The sequence below is a fragment of the Amblyomma maculatum genome, chromosome 8 (genome assembly GCF_055883805.1).
Source record: "Amblyomma maculatum isolate TAMU_Amacu chromosome 8, ASM5588380v1, whole genome shotgun sequence".
Taxonomy (NCBI): domain Eukaryota; kingdom Metazoa; phylum Arthropoda; class Arachnida; order Ixodida; family Ixodidae; genus Amblyomma; species Amblyomma maculatum.
This window is the reverse complement of record NC_139351.1, coordinates 114129135-114153849: the sequence shown is the minus strand read 5'-3', so window position 1 is coordinate 114153849 and position 24715 is coordinate 114129135. Positions and strand designations below refer to the sequence as shown.

At 43.7% G+C, this 24715-nt stretch overlaps 1 protein-coding gene across 2 annotated transcripts in view; it reads left to right on the top strand.

Moving 5' to 3' along the window:
- LOC146182234 (alpha-scruin-like) overlaps window positions 1-24715 on the top strand; it is a 138851-nt gene that overhangs the window by 108120 nt on the left and 6016 nt on the right. Inside the window, exons 5-13 of one of the 2 annotated variants that reach the window (XM_084575982.1) lie at window positions 152-335; window positions 2164-2361; window positions 3842-4059; window positions 5200-5387; window positions 6270-6374; window positions 15946-16038; window positions 18417-18506; window positions 19375-19490; window positions 23616-23732. In XM_084575982.1, coding sequence (XP_084432108.1) covers window positions 152-335; window positions 2164-2361; window positions 3842-4059; window positions 5200-5387; window positions 6270-6374; window positions 15946-16038; window positions 18417-18506; window positions 19375-19490; window positions 23616-23732 — 1309 coding nt within the window. The remainder of the gene's footprint in view (window positions 1-151; window positions 336-2163; window positions 2362-3841; window positions 4060-5199; window positions 5388-6269; window positions 6375-15945; window positions 16039-18416; window positions 18507-19374; window positions 19491-23615; window positions 23733-24715) is intronic. The other variant, XM_084575983.1, reaches the window with a different exon arrangement.

The window sequence follows — 24715 nt, the reverse complement described above, 5'->3', positions numbered from 1 at the left end:
ATTATTATTATTATTATTATTATTATTATTATTATTATTATTATTATTATTATTATTATTATTATTATTATTATTGCTCTTATAATAATGGCTTTCTTACATTCGAACTCAACGCGAGGATATCTTTGCCTCCTTTTTTCCTATCCTTGAGGTGGCTTCAACCTCGACGCCCTGGAGTACGAAGGACCTGCGGCGTCGGCGGCCTGCTTCTCGCTGGACGTCCGCAGGATGTCATGGAAGAAGTGCGCTTCAATGAGCCAGGCTAGAGCGTGTCATGCTTGCGTGGCCGTCGGAACATGCATTTACGTCGCTGGAGGCAAGGACAACTCTGGCAGGTAAGTATGAATAGCAGTTAGTACTCACTATTAATGCACCTGTCTTAGACGTAAACGGGATATAATAGGCGACCTCACTGTGGCAAGTTATTACTTCTCTGTCGCTGTCTTGCCGGAGTGTCATCCAATAAATGCCTCTCTGTGTGATCAGGTAAAATAGTGAAGAACACTGCGCACTCCTTTGTTTTATCCGTACTACAGCTGTTAGTATGCATTGATAACACAGCTTTATGTCGTGTATAATTCAACCTGTTGCATTTCGCGGTGAGTGTATCTTTGTTTTTTGCCTGCTTTAAATAGGTGGCAGCTGGTACCAGGTTTTGAAATGTGCAAAGACAATTGTTTTTCCATGAATTGTTATATGCATGGTTTGTACGGAAGCGTCGATTCTACGTTTAGTTAGACGTAGTTTACGTGACGTCTCTTCTCTCATGGTGGTTGCTCGTTGAGTGTAAAATTCGGAAGTAGTTGTCACAAAGTCGACAGCAACGGCCGTGTATCCTCAGAGGTGAAATTCAGAACGCTGTTTTTGTGTTTTACGATATAGCATAACCACAAGTTGTCGAAATTCGAAGAGATGGTCAGATCATGCCCGTTCACTGCTGCGTCTATGACAACACGCAAGGATCTTCGAGAAGTTAAAAATCACATACAATATCATCTTGGTACAGTGTTCGTTTATGACGGGCACTGTTCTTTCCAAGCTTCTTAAAACTACAAGCGTAGACAACTCACGTGAATACGCGCGAGTTCGAGGCTGTGATCCAGGTATGAGGAGAAAGGCGCTGTGCATTCTTTTAACTCTTGGAAAGAGGAGGCCATATGAATGTAAGAAAAAATAAAAGCAAGACCCCTTTCTAAATCGATCGCGATCGGGCATTGATCAGTGCAGACGAGTTAGTCAAGTCTGAGAGAGGGAAGACGCACTTTTGTCGTCGCACAGGCCCTCGGGTTTCTGCACTTGAATCGAAATTATGCAGAAGCTGCCATGGAGCACTTGGGCGAGTAAAAAAAAAAAATAAAATTGCGAAGGCCGCAAGCTGCTCTGAGTTCTCAGTGGTTACATATTGATGAGGGTTAAGTGCTCGCGCTTGCTAGTGGAAACCAGCACCAAGCATCGCGAAATGAAAGAAAATAAAAGTTCAAAGCAGTTGAAAAAAAAATAAGGCCCGTTGATTGGACGTCTCCGTTAACTGCCCTCCCCCACATTCCCCCTACCCTTACGACTTTTTATACCAAATTATCCGGGATTTTGGTGAATTCCGAATTAATATGGTGAAAGCAGACAAGACGGAGTTTTATTTTTTAATGTTTTGTAACTCATTTGTTTTTGCTTAATTTGAGCAGTTTATTTTTTCAAGCTCGGTGTGCACGTCTCAGGTTTTAACTCCGTCGCTGCGAGAAGAAAAAATAGAGCACACTACATTTTATAATTTCACTGGCCTATTGTGCTGTTAAGTGATGCTCGGTTTAATAACGACGGTAAAGTTCTCGAATACAAATGCAAATTGGTACCGCCGCAGTGGCTCAGTGGTGATCAGACGGCCTAGCCGTACGACCCGGGTTTGATTATGGCCGCTTTGACCATGATTTGATGGAGTTGAGGCACTAAACGCCCGTGTACTATAGCGCACGCTAAAAAGGTGCAGGTGGTTTAAACGATTCGCAGTCCTCTACAACGGCGTCCCTCATAGCCTGAGTCGCTTTGGAAAGTGAAAAAAAAAAAAAAAAGAGAGACCAAAATGAATATAAAATCCAATTGTAAATTGCGTCGGAAAAGAAAGCTATGGTAACCAAATGAAGGGAGGATGGACGCCACTTTTCGCAGGATTACTGACACCGTCGAGTGCTTTGACGTTACTAATGGCCGTTGGGAGAGCCTTCCCAGCCTTCCTCGACCTTTGATGGCGTCGGCTGCGGTGTACTTCGGCTGCCACATCTGGATTCTCGGTGGTGTTACGACCTCTCCCGCTAACCGTAGCAGGATCACCGACGCCGTCTACGAGTTCGACCTCCAGCATGGCCGGTATACGTTTCTTTGATACGCTGCGCTAACCTCTAGTACACCAAACAACCGCTAGACTTGTCTCGTTTCCTCCGCTCAAAGTAGCGGTAATAATAGCTCCAGCTTGTAAAACGCTTGCGGCACAAAAAAACGAGAAGTAGAAACACACATGACAGGACGAATGCTGCGCTTCCAACTAAATTTTATTCGGCAAAATTCAAGCTTAAGCGCAGCTGTATTATTTCCACCTGATAGTCAATCGTGTTTGTATGAAAAGGCCATTTTATTATCATTCAGAGACAATGACAGGGTGCTGACACATTGATCTCCCTCCTTCCTAGTGTGATATGCATCAGCAATCTCTTTTTAGTCTGATCTTTTCCGCTCCCAAGCAGCTTAGTTTTTCGGAAAATGGGCTTACGCTTACAATCCCTGCAGTGAATGGCAAGATTACGCTCTTTTATATCTTCGACTTGATCGTAGTGATCTTCGGCTCTCTCATTAAAACAGCATCCTGTTTGACCAATGTACACTTTATTACAAGTGAGTGTTATAATGTAAACTACATTGGTAGCGCACTGGGTGAAACAGGGTTGGTGTTCGATACTAGAATACGACTTTTGCTTTTTCACCATCAGTGGACAAATTTTTGAGAGCTTAATTGGCGCGGAGGAGAGCACGCTTACATTTTATCTTTTTGAAACCTTCATAAGACTGAAATTGTGAACGTACGGAATTAATTGAGTACTAAGCCTCTGATCTTGTTTACCTTCCTTTATAATGATCTTTTTCTTTTGTAGCAGGCTCTCTTAAACTGTTTAACTGCTGGCAAGGTATCTGGAGGATAGCCGGAGATGCACAAACGCTCTGTCTGTATTTTAACGCTTTGAGACATTTGAAGGTAACATCATTTTTCCAACCTGGAATTGAGGAAATTCATGACAGTTGCTCATTTATAACTACCTTCGAATGAGCGCTACTGTAGACGAGGATGGCTTTTGTGACCTAGGACTGTACAGTCGTGAACAAAAGTGGTATACAACACTCAGCCGGTTGCGGAGCTCGGGAAAACTGCATTGCGACTTCATTTAACAGCAGCTATTGGGCATCGAGGCAATAGTAACGGTGCCCCCTTTTATCCACATGCACGTGTCACTGTCACTGTCCCCGCAGGTATCGCTATATGGCGTTACTAACAGTTGTTTTGAGCTCCGTCAGCGGCTGATTGTTGTATACCACTTTTGTTCACGGCTGTACATACCACACATACGCCCTTCCAAAAAATGAAATTTTTAGGTCAAGGAACTTTATGCTGTTTTCATCTAGGAGCTCACTAACCGCTTTAGAATAAAACGGGCACCGAAGAAACATTTCTTAGCAATTGCCCATCCACTCTGGCGCATAATAGCTGACTAGGCAGATTCACCTAAGAGGGGGCTCTCCCCGATGTTCTTTGTATGAAATACGTTATCTCTCTATCTATATTAAACCTCTGGCGCAGGTGGTTCCAGGCGGTGAGCCTGTGGGCGCCCTTTGCGTACTCCCTGGCGCTGACCACCATGGACTCCGCCGACGAGGAGCATCTCTGGCTCTGGGGCGGCATGGACGAGGATGGTCACTCGATGGGAGAGCTACGTTCCTGGAGGCCTAAGCGACGCATCTGGAAGCGGCGCTGCCGGCTGCAACCGGCCAGGCACGCCTTCTGCGGCGCTGTCGTAGGTGAGACCTTCTGCGTGTGTGTGGCTTGAAACTGGAGTCCGTCGCCGAGACCGAACTACGTGTAGTAACCTTAAACCATAAAATTTTAAAAATTGACTTGAGAGAAAATAAGCTACGCGCAATTAGTATGAAGGGCGATTCATTTTTTGTCCGATAAAAACATAGCCGTGCCTAAGAGCTTTGTACTGAACGTCTTTTCATTGTCTTTTGAAACTCCGGCCAATGCCTAGAAATGGGGTTTAAGAGCACCTCTGGATCGCGTGACTAAGATGTGCCTGGCTCATGTGGGCTTTGGTGCGAAGCAGTCATGGGGCAGTTGAGGGCAATCCGCGCTCTACAGCTATCGCTGCTCCGTCTTCGTTCAGGAGAGGGCGAAAAGTGAATGTATTTGAGAGCTCAGCTCCTCGGAACCCGAATAAGGAAATGAATAATGAATCAGCACTTATGACAGCATGCTCAGTAGTACTGAAGACAGTACTAAATTTTGAAATCAGGCGAGAGAAAACTGCCACTTTTTCTATGAAACGAAACATTGGTTATGTTTCGAAGGAAGCGGGCGATGTGGAACACGTGGAGACCCTCGTAGTAACTTGTTTCAATACAGAGATATATTCGATAAATACTGAGTCTGCAGCTGATTTACCAGAAATGAAGAAGACATCTTCATGTACTGTGCAGATGTTTTGTCAGATTGTCTTTAGTTTATTAATTTTATTCTACGTTTAGTGGGACTCCGGGTTCAAGCAGGAGTGATTTGTCTTACTGATACTGTGGCAAAAAAAAATAAATGCAGTACAATAACTGCTTGGAAAAATAAAGTGAGCTAATGAAAAATACTTGAAATAATTGTAAGCCCGTAATGCTTATGGTAAGAAATTAAATCCGATACGGCATAACATATACCAACTTGTCTACATTCTTGTATAGCCACTCGCATAGCTGTGTTCACGAAGTGTGTGGCAGGTAGTTAATGGGCTGCGTAGACAGCGCGGTGAAGCCTTATACTTCAACTCTCTCGTTTTTGGGGATTATAGTTGCCCTCAACGAGTCCAGAGTTAAATATGGCTGTTGATATGAGCCTGTTCGTGGTGAAGTTTTTGCCTTCGGACAGATATGTGTAAGTCTATAATGCGTCCGCAGGAAACCAGATGTGCCTGCTTGGAGGCATCGAGTCCCAGTTCCATGCAGCCACCGACGCTCACACACAGGTTGACCCGACCCAGAAGGCCCTCTGCTCCGGCTGCCCCATTCCCTACCCAGTGACCGGGGCCTGTGCAGTGGCCCTGTCTGCTAGGGAGAAGTCAACCTTCGTTGGCATCGCGCCATCGGTGAGAGCGGGCTGTTTCCTTTAAGTACGTACATGACGGGACAAGAGAATACATGACATCATACCGCGAATGATGAGGAGCGAGAAGTCTGCGCCCTGTTCCCGAGGGGTGTTTCTATACTGGATTGCTTGTAGGCTGCACGGTAGATCTTAGCGGACGCCGTATGTCGTCACTATAAACTTTTCCCATTGACCTGCTGCTTTGGTAAGCATGGTGAAGCTCTGCCTATGCCATCGTAAGGCTCAGTTACACCGAGAACTTGGAAGAGAGCGAGAGAGGGGGTAGGGGAGGGTGTGTCAAAAATAAGTGATGACTGATCTTGTTTCCTGAGTTCTTTTCTTATCGTCTTATTAGCCCTTTAGGAGTGCTTAAGGTTAAATTCAGACTAATAGTTATGGATGCGAATCAACATTAAGGAATGTCATATCAAATTTAGTCCATATCGTCAGCTGCTGTGACAGCTCGTGAGGCATCGTTTGCGTGAGGACAAAAAATAAGGGCAGTAAATATATATATATATATATATATATATATATATATATATATATATATATATATATATATATATATATATATATATATATATATATATATATAATATAGGGAAGAAGGCTGAGACTTAATAATTTAAGCCATGCCGACCAAATATGCTGGTAGCTGACCATTAGCTTAAACAATACTATCAGCAAGCACATAACTTGGAGTGTTCCATATACATCGTAGCGATACTCAGACGGTGCTACAGGTGATACGGTGACTGTCCCTGCTTTTCGTGTGAAATGGGAGGCTTGAAAAGAAGTTGCAGGTTTGGATAGCGAGTGATAATGAAAAATTAATGATAGGGGTGATCAAGTTCGCACAGTCCTTAATTGATTCGCGCAGGACGAGGACACAACGGACGGGCAAACTTTGAAGATGCGTACAGTGTACCGCCGCTATCGCCAGCGGAGGAAAGTGAAGGATGTCGATGAACTGGCGGACTCGCAAGTAGGTGCCACAAAAGTATGACGAAAATATGTTTTTAAAAATTTTATAAATTCTTTTGGAGGGAGAAGAGGGGCTGCGGTTGCCAAATTACCATATACAACATTTATTTAGATCATTGTTTAGTGGTAAGTATCTTGTAAAAGCAATTGTAAAGACACTTATTCTCTGTTAAGATAACAGTTCGGAATGTTTAAACAATTTTCTCTCTTAGTTTAAGCACTGCGATAACTGGACGCAATTTGAAACTAGCCTTTCTTGTCTAACTGAATGATCAAATGATTTTAATTCTTTGGCAAGCTTAGTTTTTTTTTCTTCTAGATAGTGACGATTATACGTTGTGGTCAGAGGAAGTGTAGACTTATGGCCATACCAGAAACAATTTTCAGTCTTCATTTCTAGGGAGTTGAGAGCCGCACATAAGATTTTTGAATCGCAGGAAAACTAATAAAGGCATAATCTTGTCTACTGCTTCGAACTCCCCATGGCCACTACCAGCCAGCTGTTTGTTATTAACAAATGTTTGACTGATTTGTTTATTGGGCTTAACATCCGAAAGTAATTCTGGATATGACAGATGCCGCAGCGAATGACTCCTGAGAGTTTCATACCTTAGCTTATTATCTGTGTATTTAGGTCTATTAACCCTAAATTATGCGCTAGGGCTGAGAATGCGCTTCTGAACACTTTTCTTTCCTTTTTTTTTTTTGACCGCCATCTTTGTAGGAATTTTCCAAATGCTAGCTGCAACAGTGGAATAGTGCTTTTCTGAGAGTAGTTCATGTGCTGAATACATCGAAGACGTTGATTATGAGCCCCAGAGCCGCAGAGTTCCCCGCTTATCAAGTGACCTTGGAGAGGACAGGGTTCTTCTTTTGTTGATCAATCTAAGGCTGAAATGAATGTTCACTTCCGTTCTGAAAAAAAAAAAAAAAATGTGCACTTAAAGAAAAGTATGAAAGTAAATTTACGAAGACGAGTAACTATTCTTAGCTCATGTAGAGTTCAAAAACTTCCTCGTCAATCAAAAAAACACCAACCTCGAGCGTCCTCATGGCACCCGACCAGCGGGAAATATCCATTGCGAATAGTTTGTATTTGAGCTCAAGGAAACAAAATTTGCAAGCCCCTTGGAGCATTTCGAATCTATTCAAATTTTATTCGTTACACGTTTTCCCTTGCTAAGGAGTGCTTTATTATTTCTTTATCTGCTTACCACCGCCTTCGCGCTATGCCGGCTGCAGAGGTCGTGGCTCTAACACAGTTTATTTCCTCAACGGAAACTATGTTAACGACTAATATAGGCAAAGACTACTGAACTTGAAAGCGAAGTAAATATTAACTGCCCCGTCTTCTCCTTCTACACTGGAGCGAAAAAAGCTAGCTGGGCTGAAAAATTAAAGAAAGTATCGAAGTCCATTTCTTTAGTTAAACTGTCACCTCTATTCTTTCGACCCCGCCGGGGTGGCGCAGTGGTTACGGCGCTCGACTACTGTTCCCAAGGACGCGGGATCGAATCCCGGCCTCGGCGGCAGCTTTTCGATGGAGGCGAAAAGCAAGGCGCCCGTGTGCTGTGCGATGTCAGTGCACGTTAAAGAACCCCAGGTGGTCGAAATTTCCGGAGTCCTCCACTACGGCGTCTCTCATAGCATGAGTCGCTTTGGGACGTTAAACCCCACAAACCAACCAACCATCTATTCTTTCGCTAAAGGAAAGAACAGTTCGACCTCGTTGTTGATCGACCGGAAGCAGCCACGCCCTCCTACGCTAACACCGTCGGTCCGCCAGACGTTTTGTGCCACTCAACACGTCCATGCACGCTTAACTTCGAAAGTTCACTATTCGTATTCACGCTTGCCAACGCCATCGCGCAGCGGCACCTGTTCTTTCTATGGCTACTTTTTTATTCGTGCTGCGGAGCTTGGGAAGGCAAACAATGACCGGAACATTGCGCATGACTGGACGTCCGATGAGGTGCTGTCATTGGAAGAAAGTACGTGGGGGACGTTCGAGCGAATATACAGAAAGCAGGATCTGGAAAAAAAAAAAAAAAAAAAAAAGTGACAACTTTATTTATGCTCTGCCGGCCTTAAACATGTGCACCTTTGTGGAGGCTGGAACGGCAGCGTTAGCCAATCACGTGCAGAGGTGGCAAATCTGCTGGTTTTCCAGTGCCAGCACTCTTCGTCACTGGCCTTTGCCACGAGGTCGGCGTTTGCGGTGGTAATTTGCGTTCTCGAGACAAGGCGCCGCTAGTGATGAGCAGTTGTGAACGTGCAAACGGCTTGGCTATCCCGGAATCCGATTAGCGTAAGCCACTCGTGCCCTCCACAGTGCTGCATTCTTTTAGAAGGAGACGGGGCATATAATGCTCGCGCGTTAGGTACCGTGAAGTAGAGAAATATGTGGAACACAAAGAGAAAAGAGAAAAGAAACAGTGGAAAAGAAAACAATAGCTATGCGAAGGAGGGTTCTTGATGAGCTTCTGGGAAGTCGCTCACGCTTCACCTGACAGGCAGAAAGTGATTATGCACCGTTGTTCGCTCGTCCCGTCGGGCGCGCTTTCGGGCTTCCAAGACGAAAAAGTCCGCGCGCTGATGGACCACGTAAATCAATTAACGACGGTGGCATGCACGTCGTCGAGTGTAATTTTGCCCCGGCGCTTTGCGGCTGCCTACTTTGCATTTCAAAAGCGTTCACTGCTCTCTTTCGGTGCTTCTTTCCTGCTTGATCGCGCCTCGCTTGTGTGTGCGTGCTTCTAGTTGACCTTATGTCACTAATTCCGCTTACACTAGTCTCGATGCTGTTTCGGCCACTTTCACTCTCTACTTGCTGAGTGTCTTGATTTATTTATCGGATGTTTGTTTTTCAAGCGCGACATTAGTTACAACCTGCCGGTGTAACTAATGGTCTCTTGTTATTGGCTAGCTAGGACTTTGTTTGAAATTTCGCCCGTAAATGGCCCGCAGGCGTGGTTGAGTGTTAATAGCTTCTGTGTTCCACTCTGGGAAGTTGAATGCGTTTCTCTTGAAGCCTCGTTTTTATGATACTGTCGTAGCTCTGGGTAGACGCGCTAATGACAAGAATACTACGAAAGCAGTTGCTCAGTAAGTTGACGCAAGACTATCCTTTTTTTTCTGCTCTGCATGGATAGGATATTTCGGATAACAATACAATGACAGTAATTTTTTCTCTATGCTGAGAGAAACCGTTTCTGAAAATAGCATGGCTAGGCGGTTGCGGAATTACGATGTTCAAACATTTGTATTGGGGCAACAAATTGAAGGATAATTCCTTTTGCGGTTAAGTTAGATTACAAATTTATGCCCAAACTTTCGTTTAAACCAAATTAAATTTTTTTTATTTCTCATAAAGACTTCTAACATTCAGTCATTGGGTTTAGTGTACCAATGAAGTCCTGTTCGTCAGCACAAACATAGGTATTCCCCTGAAAGTCTCTAAGCAATCACCCCCCCCCCCCCCTCTAAAAAAAAGAGATAATGCAAAAAAATAAATGACAGAAACTAAGCTATGATGGTTGCCGCGGGGATTATATGAGGATGTTTTTTTTTTTTTTTGTCAGTGGGCGTGCGGTAAAAGCGTGCCAGGCACTTTTTCCTGAGAATGACATGCCTACACGACAGGCTATGACTTTGGCTTTTCGTTTACGGATTTCTTCTGCCATCTTACTCCCCTTTCTCATTTAGACTGATATCTCTTTGCCACCTTTTCCCTACTGCAGGGCAGAAAACCTTTCCTTTTTCGGTTGACCTCCCCGCCATTCCCTCTCCGCTTCTCTCAGAAAAACTATGAACATGAAAAAAAAAAATGTCGAAATATTCGATGTTTTCCTTTGTATGCGCATAAATGCAAAAACTACGAAAATATATCTGTGCAACATGCAGGATTCCATGAGATATACTCGGGTCTTGTCAAATTTGCAGTTATGCGGAAGTTTTAGGAAGTACCGTAGACATCATCGAATGATGTTTCCGCCGCTCATGTGTGCTTATTTCAACCTTTATTTACTCCCCACTTACAAAAAAACAACTAATTGCTAGCTGCTCAGAATACCATGACATATTGTGCTTGGCTACACATAGCACGCTATGGGCCCAAGAAGTCTGCCCTTTGCAGTAGCTATTATTCGCCAAATGGCCAACCAAATATCTCCAAACGGGAAACATCATCTTATTTCTTGAGTCATATGCCAGAGGCATCGGATCGATAAGTGGTATCAGCATTAATGCGCGAAGTACTTCGGCTGGTTGGTTTTTGCTTCTCGATCTGAAACAGCTTTAGAAATGTGTGTCGAAATCAGTTCTCTTGTTCTATTTCCTGGCATAAACTCAGAACTGTTCGTTGGTAAACTTCAGCTGGTGTTTTAATTCTGTCACCCTATCTAAATTTCAAAACGCAATGGTGTATGCGTTGGAAGCATTTTTTGCCCAGTTGAAACTGATCTCGCCTCACTGCATTAGCCTAAGTGCTCCTTTGTTTCTTGGAGAAAAGTCATTAAGGACACAGAGGAAACTGAAAAAAAAAAAAGGCGGGTTCCTTTAATTCGTTTTTGACGATGTTAGCATCCATCACAAGTATTAAGGGGCCCAGTGGAACCGCAGTTCAGTGTCATTGCGACAGATGTCAAGTTATATTAGTTCCTTAAAACGCGCGTATGCACGTACGCACGCACGCGCGCACACACACACACACACACACACACACACACACACACACACACACACACACACACACACACACACACACACACACACACACACACACACACACACACACACACACACACACACACACACACACACACACACACACACACGCACACACGCACACACGCACGCACGCACGCACGCACGCACGCACGCACGCACGCACGCACGCACGCACGCACACACACACACACACACACACACACACACACACACACACACACACACACACACACACACACACACACACACACACACACACACACACACACACACACACACACTTCATCATTCGCGGGTACCCAACGGACGCCACTCAAGTAATCATGCTTGAGGATGTTAGCTTTACCCTGCGCAACATTGTTCAACGTTACACAATATAACACAAAACACTTCGCAGCATAACTTGACACGACATTACATATCCTATCATCCATATTATAACACAAGAATGATACCAACTTATACCTTAGGTAATTCTTCAGGTAAACAATTTAATTATTTGTGATTCTGTCTGCTGCAATGTGGTGGTTCATGACAGGATGTAACGTCAGCGCTTTGAAATTTTCTCCTCGAAGCTAGAGGAAGGGTTACCTCTATTTATGGGGCTTAATGTTTCAAAGTGACTTGCTCGGTGAGGGACGCCATGTGACTAAGCGAGCCACCATTTATTTAAAAGAGCATTGGAATGTCACCAATCCTCTGATACCTCTTCAGCACTCCCATCTGGAAGAATATTTGGAGTAGTCCTTTTTTATTTCTTCTTCGTAATACGTGGAAGCCATTCTGTTCACAGATCGCACTTACCCTCTGGGCTCACTTCATTATCATGAATTCGGTCAGAATGTGAAACCAATGCCATTAAATATGTATAACCGGAGCTCAAGGCTGCAGCTGAACAGGTGGTCGGCGAGTTGTGTATAATTTGATATCCGGCATCATTTTCTGAGGTAGTTTTTTTTTTTTTTTTTGTCTTCTGTTAAGCGTTCGGCCGACCAGTGTGCGGCAATGGATGCAAGACTTTTATTCTGATAAAATTTTCTATAATCTAAAGTATTAAGCAAATCATTACTGTGCACCTTAGGGAAAAGTAAAATTCTTCAGATGTTGTTTAATCCGCCCATATAAGCAGTCGCGTTTTAAATACAACACGCGAATCGAAAAGCGCTGCTTTAGAACCTCAAAATTAGCGACACCGATAACTAGGGAAACTTACAACACGTGATTACAAATGGCATTTCCTGAAGAGCGTCCACGTCCAGGATAGGAATCACATACACAATATATATACTGGCTATGGGAAATTTAAATAAAAAATTACGAGGGACTTTAGCGACTAAAGTCGTGGAAGGCGAAAGCCCTCATGAATGCCTCATTCTGCTACGCAACTAGCACTAATTATTGATTATTTAGAATTTTCTATACTGTTTGTATTTTGCATTGTATTGTTTATTATTGTTAGTATTATAATTTGTTCTCTGCATGCCTGCATATTCTTTTCTTATAACTGCCTAGTATGTTACCCGCGAAATTTATTCATTTTGTCATAGGAGGTCCCCCGGACAGATTTTACTTCGGGACCTCCTTCTGTAATACTGATAACCATGTATACATGTATCTAACAAGGAAATAAATGTGAAATGTGAAATCATAAATGAATTAGTTATCAAGTAATTAGGTTTGAGGTAAGTAATTAAGGAATTAATCGCTTACTTAATTATTTATCTTTAATTAGTTCAATAATGAAGCACCTAATTTGGTCATTACTTTAGCCGTTATTTGTAATTAATTTATAATTAGTAGTTGACAACTGATTGGCTTATTGCCATATAAGGCACGTATTCGCGCATACAGTGGTGGTGCTCTGTGATTGGTCGAGACTTCTATGACGTCATCCTGCCTCGACCAATCACAGCCGCCGCAAAAGAGGAACACATTTTGTCCACAGCAGCATGAGCCATGAAATGCTTTCGCCTTAATATTTGTGAAGCAGCCCTGCTGTTTACACGTGGTTCTTAAGGCTCGTACGTGCACGAACAGCTTTACCAGCGGTGCGTTCGAAACTCATGACTTCCCTTTTAAAAGCACGACACGAATGACGGTGTTCAGATCTATTATCCGTGTGAAACATTGATATGCTTTTGTCACTGCCAAAGGTGATGTCATGGGGCAAAGGTGGTTTTATTTATCGGTAACTGCCCAGCATCGGGAAGTTGCTTTTAATGCGGTGCTTTGTTTCACCACTTCGTCGCAGACACAACGCTTCACGAACCAGAGGCTGCATGCTGCCTTGAACGTATTTTTTCTCCAACCTTTTTATTTATTTATTATATTTTTTTTTTGCGCTCAATTCTCTAGGTCCTCTTGACACGTAAGGATCGCGTGCGCTTTCAGGAGACGCGAGGGGCGTGGTGAGGCCCGCGGTCGTTTTTGCAGGTCGCCGAGAAGGCACGGAACAACCGTCGGTCATTCCCCCTCTTGCCTTGTGGAAAGGAAAAAAAAAAACAAAAAAAAGAAGGAAAACGACACAAAATGAAAGGAAGATAGGCTGAGGCGGACAGGACGACGAAAGCGCGAAACAAGAGAGCTCGCCAAGAACTGCGTAAAATGGCGAAACAGAAGCAGTGGGCATTAATAAAACAAGCGGAGGGAGATGTTAAGGAAAGTTGAGCTCTCCCGGAGAAGGAAATAAATACAGAAGGAAAAGGAAATGACTGACGGCAGTTTAACGGGGAAAACGGGGTGGGAACGAAATGAAAAGAGACAACAAAAAGGAAGAAAGTAGTAGGGTGTGTCTGGAAAAAAAATAACAGTGAAACGTTCGTGCGAAGTGCATTAGAGCGTCCAGTTGGACGCAAGGCATCCCCACGCCCCTTCCACCAGAGAGGCATGCGGAATTGATCGCCCAATTTCGAATATTGAGAAAGCCTTTCTTAGAAGGATAGAGGAGATAATGGCCAGAAAAAGAACGCAGTAAGATAAAACGTGAGTTTAAAAGGACACACTCTCGCTCACGTTCCGAGACAAGACTGAAGGTTTTCCCTTTTTATTTTTTATTATTTTGTGTCGCTACTTCTCCGGCGGCAAAAAGGTATTGGTTCTGAGAAACTAGACACCGTGTAAGGGTTGAGCTTCTTCCTTTTTTTTTGTCGCCCTAAATATTTTGTTTTCGGGTTCGCCTTGAAGGCTAGGGAAGTTTCCGCTCACCCGTATGTGTCACTGTACGGGGAATGTCGGTGATGATTCGTTTCGAGTTGAAATAATAATAAAAAAAGAAAGTTTTCTTTAAGCAAAGGACGCACACCTTAAGTGCTCTAGGGGACAGATACTGAGGCAAGGCAATACTTGCACGCACACATTGACCTGCTCTAGGAACATGTATAACAGATTGTAAAAAAATTAAAATATCACTTTGACGGTGGTATTTCTTCTCTGCGAACTCTTCAATGCTCCCGAAGTGCACGGCTTCGGTAGAACTTAAATACCCGAGTCTGTTCTCATGAAAACGTTTTACCTCGGAGATCAGGTTCCGCTGCATCGAGTAGAATACACGAACAAAAAATCTACCATTTGCAAATTTAGTTTCACAAATGACAGATGCATGATATTGAGATATGCACAGTCTGCAAGAGAAGGTCAAGGTATGAGTATGTACAAAAGCTTCCAAGAACAATTAGGATGCTCCCTTACGCGAAATTTTAGCGCAACTGTTTAGGCATTTTTGTGATGTATTGAGGCAATTAATTTGAGAGATGCTCTTATGTATGCATGTACAGTTACAAAGCAGTCAATTTTTTTCGCGAACGAAAGAGAATTTTTCCTCTCGCGGCTTTAGTGGCTCGTGGTTCTCTTTGTTTTGGTTACACCGGAAACGGCACCGATGGCAATGCTGTTCAGACACCGAACGGGGGCGAAAGAGCTGCGCTCTATGAAGTATTTAAAGGAATAAATTATAAAAATAAACGAGAAATAAACAAAAATAAAACAAAACAGTTAAAGTTGAGAAATAAAGATAAAAATAACAAATAACTAGAAAGTGCTGTGTCATTGCGTCATACTTTGTCGTAGCTAAAACAAGTGGACAAAGCAAACGAACGCAAACTATTGCGTCTAATCTTAAGATGAAGCTTAAGGGTTCTAATTCTTTCTAACGAACTGCCCCGCTGGATCTTTGGATGCTACTGGCTCTCCACAGCATATGGAAAAGCAGAATGGCTGTAGAGCATGGTGACGTCGATGCACGTTCAGTGAGACAGCTCTTTAGAGAGAGCATACGGGCATATGTGGATGAACAGAAAGCGTTAAAACTAGAGTCAGAATGGTTGGTTAGTTTTGAAGGGTTGTCATATATGAGGGATTTTTAATCCGACAACTTCAGCTAAGGAAGGCCGAAGCTTTAAGTCAATGCTTGATCTTTTATTTTGTCATGTTATTGATGTCACATGTGTCTTTTTTGTGTACGTCCTCGGTCAGGAAATAAAGAAAAAAAAAAAAAAGCCGGGGTGGCGCAGTGGTTACGGCGCTCGACTACTGTTCCCAAGGACGCGGGATCGAATCCCGGTCTCGGCGGCCGCTTTTCGATGGAGGCGAAAAGCAAGGCGCCCGTGTGCTGTGCGATGTCAGTGCACGTTAAAGAACCCCAGGTGGTCGAAATTTCCGGAGTCCTCCACTACGGCGTCTCTCATAGCCTGAGTTGCTTTGGGACGTTAAACCCCACAAACCAAACCAAACCTTTTTAACGAACTGCAGTATAGCAACGGTAACCTTACTTTTCATAGCTCCATATTTGTTTTGTGAGGCTAGTACAACCTCATTGGTAAATGACGTATCGTATGTTCACCTTGCAGTTCCCCGCGGTGGGCGTCTTTGAATCTACGCGGATACTGGACTCGACTTTCGACAGCGCGAGGATAAGGCGACAGGACATTTCTAGAGAAAAGGTGGGCTTGCACTGTTCAACAAAACGACTATCCTCACTTATCTTCTAGTCGAATAAGGAGTGAGACAATCGCTTAAACAATTTCGGGGAAAGCTGGCTCGCAAAAGAAAATTGGACCCCAAAAACTTGTTCATGTCGACCTTACGTTATTTCTCCGAAATGTCCTTTTTGTGGAGGAAACGTTTTAATAAAAAGACCGTCCAGAAATTGCAAAAAAAAAGTTCATGCCTTGCCCTTGTGGTGGGAACGGGGTCGTGCACTCAAGTTGTCGTAATTGTGGCAGTAGAGCTATTACCAAGCTTACTAACTGTTTGTTTATGCAGCATTATGTATGGTGACTTATCGCTCTCCGAAAATTCACTAATGTATTCGCCAGTACTGAGCCATGACCACGCATTTACTTATGTTTAAGGTTACCTTCGCACTTAAACGCAAATCTGATACGAAATCCGCCGCATGCCTCACCAATTACAGTTTGTGTCAAAAGTTTAGAGCCCAAGTGGTTTGCTTCTGAACAACATCGTTCGGTTTATAATGAATTCCCGGTGTTACAAATCTCAAGGTTCTTCGTGATCCCGCCCCCTCCAGTTGGGGGGGCATCTACGAATACTGCAGCAGCCGGACTAGATGGCTGGGAAGGAAACACCCAAGTTAAACTTTTGATGAAGACCGTACATCTGTCTTATGCCCTATATTCGAAATTAAGGATGGGTAGGACACAGTCTGCGTTTTATTATTGCAGCCAAACGTATTATTCTGCATACCGTGCTGTGTGCTTTAAGAGCGGAACACTGGAATTATGTGAAAGTTCAACTTTTCACAAGATGCGATTTTATCAACTTGCTACTCTCTGCGTTTTTTGCTTACATGCGTAATAATTGTCAGTTTTTGTTCTCGCTATCATCATTCATGCCTGTTTGATTAGCAGTTTTTACTTTCATTTTCTCTACTTTCTTAAAGAACGTTTCAATTTTGTCAATAAAACGTTTTCTTGGTTTTCCTTGTTCCTTTGCTGCTGACAGCCTTTACCTTTTAGATAATTAGCTCCTACTGTTTTGTTCCGATATGTTGCGCTGCAGTTGTACGCGATCGCACCCCCACCTAGCTGCCTCCTTCCACCTCCTACCTGCCTCACGTAGCATGTGGCGAACTGGAGGGAGAGAAATCTCTACAGCGTCTGGTTTTCCGGTTGGAGTTATGCACTTGGAGGAAACTCCGCAAACTCCTCTGCGCCCATTCGGGGGCAAACCCTTGTTTCGAACACCCCCCTCGTCCTGTAAAGGTAGCTGGCGTCACCGCGTTTTCACGGACGTTAAAGTGCTAATTTTACTTTCTAACTATCATCTCTAGACAGACGTTCAGTTTAATTTTCACTGCTGCAAGCGATCTTTGGAAAAAAGTACACCGCTGAGTGTCACTGCTGACCTGAGAAAATCCGGATTCGCTCCCAGCTGTCTGAATTTGCGAGAAAAACAAAAACAAAACAACAACAGCAAAGAACATGTGTGTGAAAAATTATTCGAAATCACATTACATCTGACACTTAGACCTTCGCCTACACTATGCTTTGATGCGATAGCACTAAAGCCCACGTCAGCAGAAAAACCGGGAGTGCTAAGAGATTCGCTGATTGGCCGGTCGATTGTGGGCGTCACAAAGCCAGGCCACACGACCGATCGCTGATTGGTCGGCTGGGAGTCTGATGTCACGTGACCTCGTGAAATGAGTACTCAATGAGAAGATGACACTGGCGAGTGCTCACTGGTTGTCGTTGTGATAGGTTACCGTTGTGATAGGGTTGCCGCATGATAGGACCACGCGACATGGCCGAGTAAGCAAGTGCATGGAAGGTAGCAGTTGGCAGTTGCTTTGGGGACGTGATATGGTCAAGACTGAGGGCGGGTGCAGTTGGCGGTTGCGCTTGGTTGTGTGCAGATGTGACTAGGCAGCTCGACGTGTTATGGTTGGTATTGAGCCAGAGTCAGCACTGCCCGTGTATACCGTAGTGGTAAAATATGCGAATTTGCTTAACTGTGTCCGGAACCTACGTTAAGTATTAATTAAAAATAAAGATTAAGAAACTTATTGAGTGCTTCGGGCTGCAATGACAGAAACGAGGAAAAGCATTGTTGCGCCTAATGGTCTCGCATTCCAGTCTTAAGGTATCTTAAGCGTCCCTGCAATATCTTTTTCTTTCACCCATCCATACGTAGGGGGCTAACAAGTATTTGCAATTGCCCCCGTAAATAGATCAACAAAGTGTAAATAAAGTAGAATTGTATGTTTCAACCACTTTGTGAAAAGCGAGGGGGATGGAGGTCATATAAAAATATTCTTGAAATTGGGCTTACATATCTATTCACGGTTGCCTCCTTTTAGTCACCGGATCACGGCACGAAGGAAGAACGCCTCGAACTGGAACTCAGGAACAGTGCTAGAGAGCGGAGGAAGGAGCTGGAGAAGAAAAGGGTAATTATTAACCCGCTAGTCCGCGTATAGTTCTATGCGTATCTGCGTATCTTTCTATGGGCTGCCTAGGGGATGCATGTAATTCGATTGGTTGCTTATATGGTTGCGTTTCTTGGCACATTCAAGGTCACCAATCCATCCTGGCGGAGATATTCTGGCAGAGATCGTGTCTGTGGTCATTCTATCGTGCAATTTACTTGGGTTTTACATATATGCAATAATTACAATTAAAGAAGTTAGGAAATTCTGGCCTTTCTAATTAGTGAATAACATTCTAGCTTGGTACGAAATAGTGCTTTCGAAAAAGCTGGCTCAATCCTATTTAGGCCAACTTGAGGCATTCATGCTTTAAGTTAGGAAAACTAAAGGTGAAATATATGCGGAAACAGTTGGTAGATCTCGTAATATTCTTGCTTTGTCGTACCTTTTTATATGACGTGGAGATAGGGCTTTTGAATCGGCTTAGTGCTTCGGGTTTCTCGTGCGTCTTGCTGTTGTAGATTCACGTACAATAGGTTTCGGGACGCTGACTCGTAAAAGAAATAATTCCTGCGTTTCTTTGCTCTCCAATCATATTTTATTTGTCGTGTCGCACCCGATGAAGCGTACATGTGTCCCCTGAATGTCTCATGGTTATTACTGACTAGCTTTACCCGTCCGCCGACCCGTCCCGTCCCGTCCGCCGTTTACCCGTCCGTCAGCATCCCTTAATCCTTTCACATCGACCATTTATCATGCGGTGAACGATTTTGAATTTGGTGAAGTGAAACAGCGTGCACATCTCACCAAACATGTGGGTATGAAACACTGCAAGTGCAGTATATTGGTGTGCGTTTTTGTTGGGGGGTTTGCTTCGTTTCCCTCGTAGGAGGCCAAGTGTTCTGATGCGGCGGGTCGAAGGAGTTCCTACCAAATACTCGCGCCTGCCATCGACCCGAACTGCGGGTTAGCGCTGCACATCGAAGGAGAGAAGGAAGCATACAGGTGGGCGAGTATGTGTAGAGGTTTTAGAATGCTAGTTATGCGGGGGGCATTTCTTTGCCACCTTGGTAGCAGCCAAGCAGCAGCTCTAGCGGCTACTAGGCAGCAACCAGTTTGTTTACCTAGGATCGCGTAAAGTACTGCTTATGACCGCGAACCTGGTAAATTTCTAGCTCAGTTGGTAAAGGTACATCTGAAATAAGACTTATGAGCAGCTTTAATGGCAATGACCCCTTGGCCAACATATCCATGATTGTGGTTTTTAAATAAAATATAGTGCGACACCGAGAAACTTGCTGTGGCAAAACAAAAGAACGTAGTTATCATCACCTGCAACATCGAGTAGACATCTAAGTTACCCATTTGTATGTAGGACTTGCTGTGCGAAGTGGCACTTGAAGTACGGGAGGTTCGGGTTTCGATCTCATGCACGGCTGATGATGCGTGTTGAGTACGCCAATGACTACAGGAGAAAACAGTTTTTATCAACCACTAAATTAAGACACATGCCGTAAGCGTCTCTCTAATGAAGACGTAAACACCCGCCCCGGTAATGAACAAGTAAAGAAGCTTAACGTTAAGGCACAGTAAAGCGACGTCTTCAACCACATATGTGTACGAGCTGCGCCAAGTGATTTTCTTCGCTATTCTCGGCAAACAGCACCAGATGTTCGGACACGGCGATGGCGATCCAGTCCATCAGGCCGTGCAGGAACATCTCATCGGTGAGCACGTGGGCCGTGCTGTCCTTCGGTGGCATCGATCTCCATCGACCAGCCTGCCACGAGATAGGTACACGCGACGAGAGCTGCACGAGACACAGACGAAGAAAACGCGTTAGCAGCGCCAACATTGCTCCGAGTATAAGTCTAATTTGGATGAAGGATAGCCCAGGGCGTCATGCTAGTTCATTAGCATGAAATAAGTTACCGCCGCAAATGTGCGGAAAACGTGAATAACAAATAGCTGGCGAATGAGTGTTCGCGAATCGAGGTTGAGACTGAGTAATGAAATGAGTGCATCAGCGAAACAGTTGATCAAACGAATGCCGTAAATAAAGGAAGTTAAATTCCCCTATGCTTTCTTTGGTTCTATGATTGTTGATTCCCTCCATATGTGCGTCGTGTCAAGCTTCTAATTTCTAAACCTTTGTCTGCTTAGTAAATAAAAGAAGTTAGCAGGAAATGCATCACTGTGGGCAAAATGCGAGTATTTAATTACCTCTTATGCGCAGGTTTCTAGAGAGTTACCTTGCTACTGCGTTTCATGACATTGTTTTAGCGTTTGATGACAAGTTTTCACATTGGATTTCCACACATTTCATCATAAGGGTAGAAATAAAAGTCCTCCTGCAGTGACCGCAATTCAATTGCCATTCGTGTGATAATATGATGCAAAAATAAACTTTAAGCTTCACCTTCAACTTTAATATTAGCTACCTTTAATCCAGTGTAAAAGAGTCCAGTATAAACGAGCAACTACGAATAAGAGTTCGGCGCCTTCGCTTGTAGCGAAGCGGTAGATTACAGCTCGCTTTGTGATGGAAACAGATCTTGCGCAAGAAGCGTTTGATGAGTACTGGCGCCGTCAAATGCAATTAGAATTGCATACAAAGGCAAACTCGACGCGCAAGGGACCGAGGGAGAAGCCAGAAAAAGAGAGGAGGCAGATTGCGCATTGCGCAATAGTTGCTATAGTCGCCGCCAAGACCCGTGGGAATCACGCGGCCTGACTCGCCGCATCCAATAAGCTGTCGCTGTTTTTGCTGTCAGCTTTTGTTCGCCAGGGCAACAAAAGTTTCGATCCCGGAGCTTTTGAATAATTAACGCCTGCCCGACCGGCGCGGACTCCCAGCGATCGCTTGTTTACCGGTGTCTGTGCCGATAAAGGAGCACCTTCAACAAACGAAGTACGCTACGCTATGATAGGTTACAAGCAACGACCACAATGATGTGTCTGTATAAAGCGTGTAAAAAGCCGGATAACAAAAAGAAAAGATCAGCTAGAGATGCTGGATGCTCTCGAAAGCTTGCCGGAGTTGAAAGGGCGCCGCCACCGGCCCAGCTTCGAGGGCGGAAAGTGATGAATGGTGCTTGGATGCCGGCCCGGACCTCTAAACATCGGTGCGAAAGCCGGCTATCACCCGGAAAGAACGCTGATCCTCGCGAGTGCCGTTAAGCTTATCGGAATGTCGTTAACACTGCGTGACTGTATTGAACAGTGCGTTTGGCGCATTAAGTTTTCATTACCTGTTGATTTTTTCTTTTGCATTTTGTTTGCGCATCGAGCGGATTTCGGAGCCTAAATGGTTTAAAAAGAAAACTCGCGGGAAGCGCTGTCTATTTTTCATCCTTCGGCAATTAGCGAAATGCACCGATGTTTATGCGGGCCGATGGACTGTATTCTGCTCATTATTGCGCATTTTGCTTGAACGCTATTTGAAAGTCATCAAGCTCAATCTGCTGGTCGTTTTTAAAAGCTAAGTTTTGGGAATAAATTTTGGAAACTGTCCCTGTATCTGAGTTCTCCTTCTTTCAGCTTTGTAGTTAGGTTGTGGAGATAAAGCTTAATCTGGTTATTAATGAACCGCGAATTTTCTGGAAGTAGGAAATATTTATTGCATTCTGATGTGTTTGGCACATAAGCAGCTTAATATGTGTAAAAGCTATTAAAAATATGTGTAAAAAAAAAAAGGCGCTACACATATGTGTAATATGTGTAGCGCCTAATAGGTGGTTAAAAGAACCTATTTATTACAAAAACTAACTCAAAGCGTTGAAAGTTAGGTTGTCTTAAATGTTCCCTTTTTTTAGGATTCCAAGAATATCATACACTTATACACGTAACATTTCCTCTGAATAGTAAGTAGCCTTGAAGGAAATGTGTTCGTTTTAAAATACTATAAAACCTGTTTTTCATGGGTTATTTAGTTTTGAGGAAGTAGGTAAAATGGACGTTAACTCTCACTGTGTCTGCGCGCATTTCACATGTAAGTTAGTCTAGTTCAGTGATAAAATGTTTTGCGTAAGGTGGATTGTTTTGATGCGAAGACAGCAAAAACCACTTCGATGAAGTATTTGTAGCCTCTATGTGATTTTCATTCAGTTATACTTGAATTTAGGTGCATGCTTCTGGCAGTTTATAAAAACTTCTGGGAATTTGAAAGAACATTGAAATATCGTCTTACACAAAATATGCACTAAAATGAAATTATTGCATTGGTATATGCTCTATATGTATTCTGTAAATGCATCAAGAACGTTCATGTTTAATGTTTCCGTTTGTTTTTTATCGCTTATAAATTGCAGAGCAATTAATCGTTTTATGTGCTGACAAATCACATAAGGCCCGGCCGTCTGGCCGAGGTATCTTGGAGAATGGAGCCGCTCATACAGTTAACTAACATTACCAAATATTAATAAGTAAATTTTGGAGCATCAAATGCCGAGTCAGATGTCATACACTCGAGCTTGTAGTGCCAAACACATTCTTAATGATTCGGGTTTGTAGAAAAATAGAAATAATGCGTCTAAACAGACATTGACGGCAGTAAGCAAAATGCACGAACGTTTAGGGGAATCGTGAACCGGCTAGCTAACGTTTCGCGATCCGACGCTAGCTAACCTTTGTTACAATAAAAAAGCAACCAGTACTTTAATTGCCCTGTATTGACTGATCTAGCCTTTTATTATTATTTTGATTGCATGTGATGCGTGCCTTTGTGATGATAGCAGCACTTGCTCTTTGAGAGAATATGGTCACGTGGTGGTGACAGTGCCGTAAACAACAAACGAAGAGACTAGCTTGCGCCCGCAAATAATCAAGCACGTCGACCGGTGACGAAAGCAGCAAGCGTTCTCGTCTTCGTCGAGCTACGGATGCTTCGAACATTTTATGGGTTGCCATCAAAAACGCTTGAAAACGACTATGCACTTTGCGATTCGGCAGTTTTCCGCAGTTGTTTTTATCAATCATTTCGATTTACTAATAATAACGAAATAGCCAATTTGTATTGGTGCGCAGAGTAGATGTTATGTTGCAGGTCACTCAACTCGAAGAAATGTACTGCGGCTGCTTAAAACGTTCTGAAAACGCCTGGCGTATTCCTCTTTTTCCGGCTTGAACCAGGTCGCTTAGCCCTCTGCTTCCGACCGCTCAAGAATGGCTGGGAACTGCTGGACGCCATGCCCGCGCCCAGGAATTACCACACGGCATCTCTCATAGGCGACGAAGTATTCGTTGTTGGTGAGTGTCAAGCAGCAGATGTAAATGTATTACGTGGGACAAATACACGCAACTGCATTAAACAAAACATGGAGGATAGCACAAAGAAAAAAAAAAAAACATCTGTTTTGGCGAAGAGGGCATCTCTTCTTTCACTTAAGCAGGTACGGCTGCGCTCTGCATGCTGTGCCATAGAGTTTATCGGACAAAACAAAACAGAGGGAAAGTCTGATAAAGGGGCGAAAGAAGAAAGAACATGGAAAGAAAGCACATCGCGCACATCAGCTAATCGGCTTAGATACTTTGCGGCTATTCAAGACACTCTGTGTGCAAAGGACTGCAACGTGTGCCCTTTCTCTGTAGAATGTCCTGCGCCCCCGCTGCTATCCCCGCGTCCCCACATACCAGACAGGAGGAGCCGCGCAGCGCGTTCCGGTTCGAGGCTATTTTCCTCCTCACCGCGAAAACGGTCTATACAGCGAGGAAGAAGAAAAAAGATAGGGAGAGAGGGAGAGAAGAAGGAAGGAGGAAAAAATAAGTGCGATCAGATGAGTGAGAACACTGGCCTTGTTTGTAGGTTACAGGTCGACTGTGCCACCAAGCGGAAAACAGAATATCTGCTGAGGACATATGGGGCCCGACCACCCTTGCTTTATTCTGTGCATCAATCGGCTAGCGCTGTGGTTATGATGCGTATCACAGCGGTTCCAATCCTACAATCGCAGCTCGCGTGTGTTTTCTTACTCGCTCGCTCTCTTGTTATTTACCTAGCGCAAGTGAGCGGTGGTTTGTACAAGAGAGCGTGTTGTTGCATTTTCAGATACTTATGAACGAAACTAGCTCTTTAAGCCCAGCAATACATCTTTACATATTTTTCTTCCTTTCAAACAACAATTGCAGCCCTGCAAATGGTTTACAGTCCTCCTCACCTAAGATCCTTTTTTTACCTGTTAGGTAGCATTCAGAAATGGTTTACAATCAAAATTTCCGTTAAATTCTTTAAG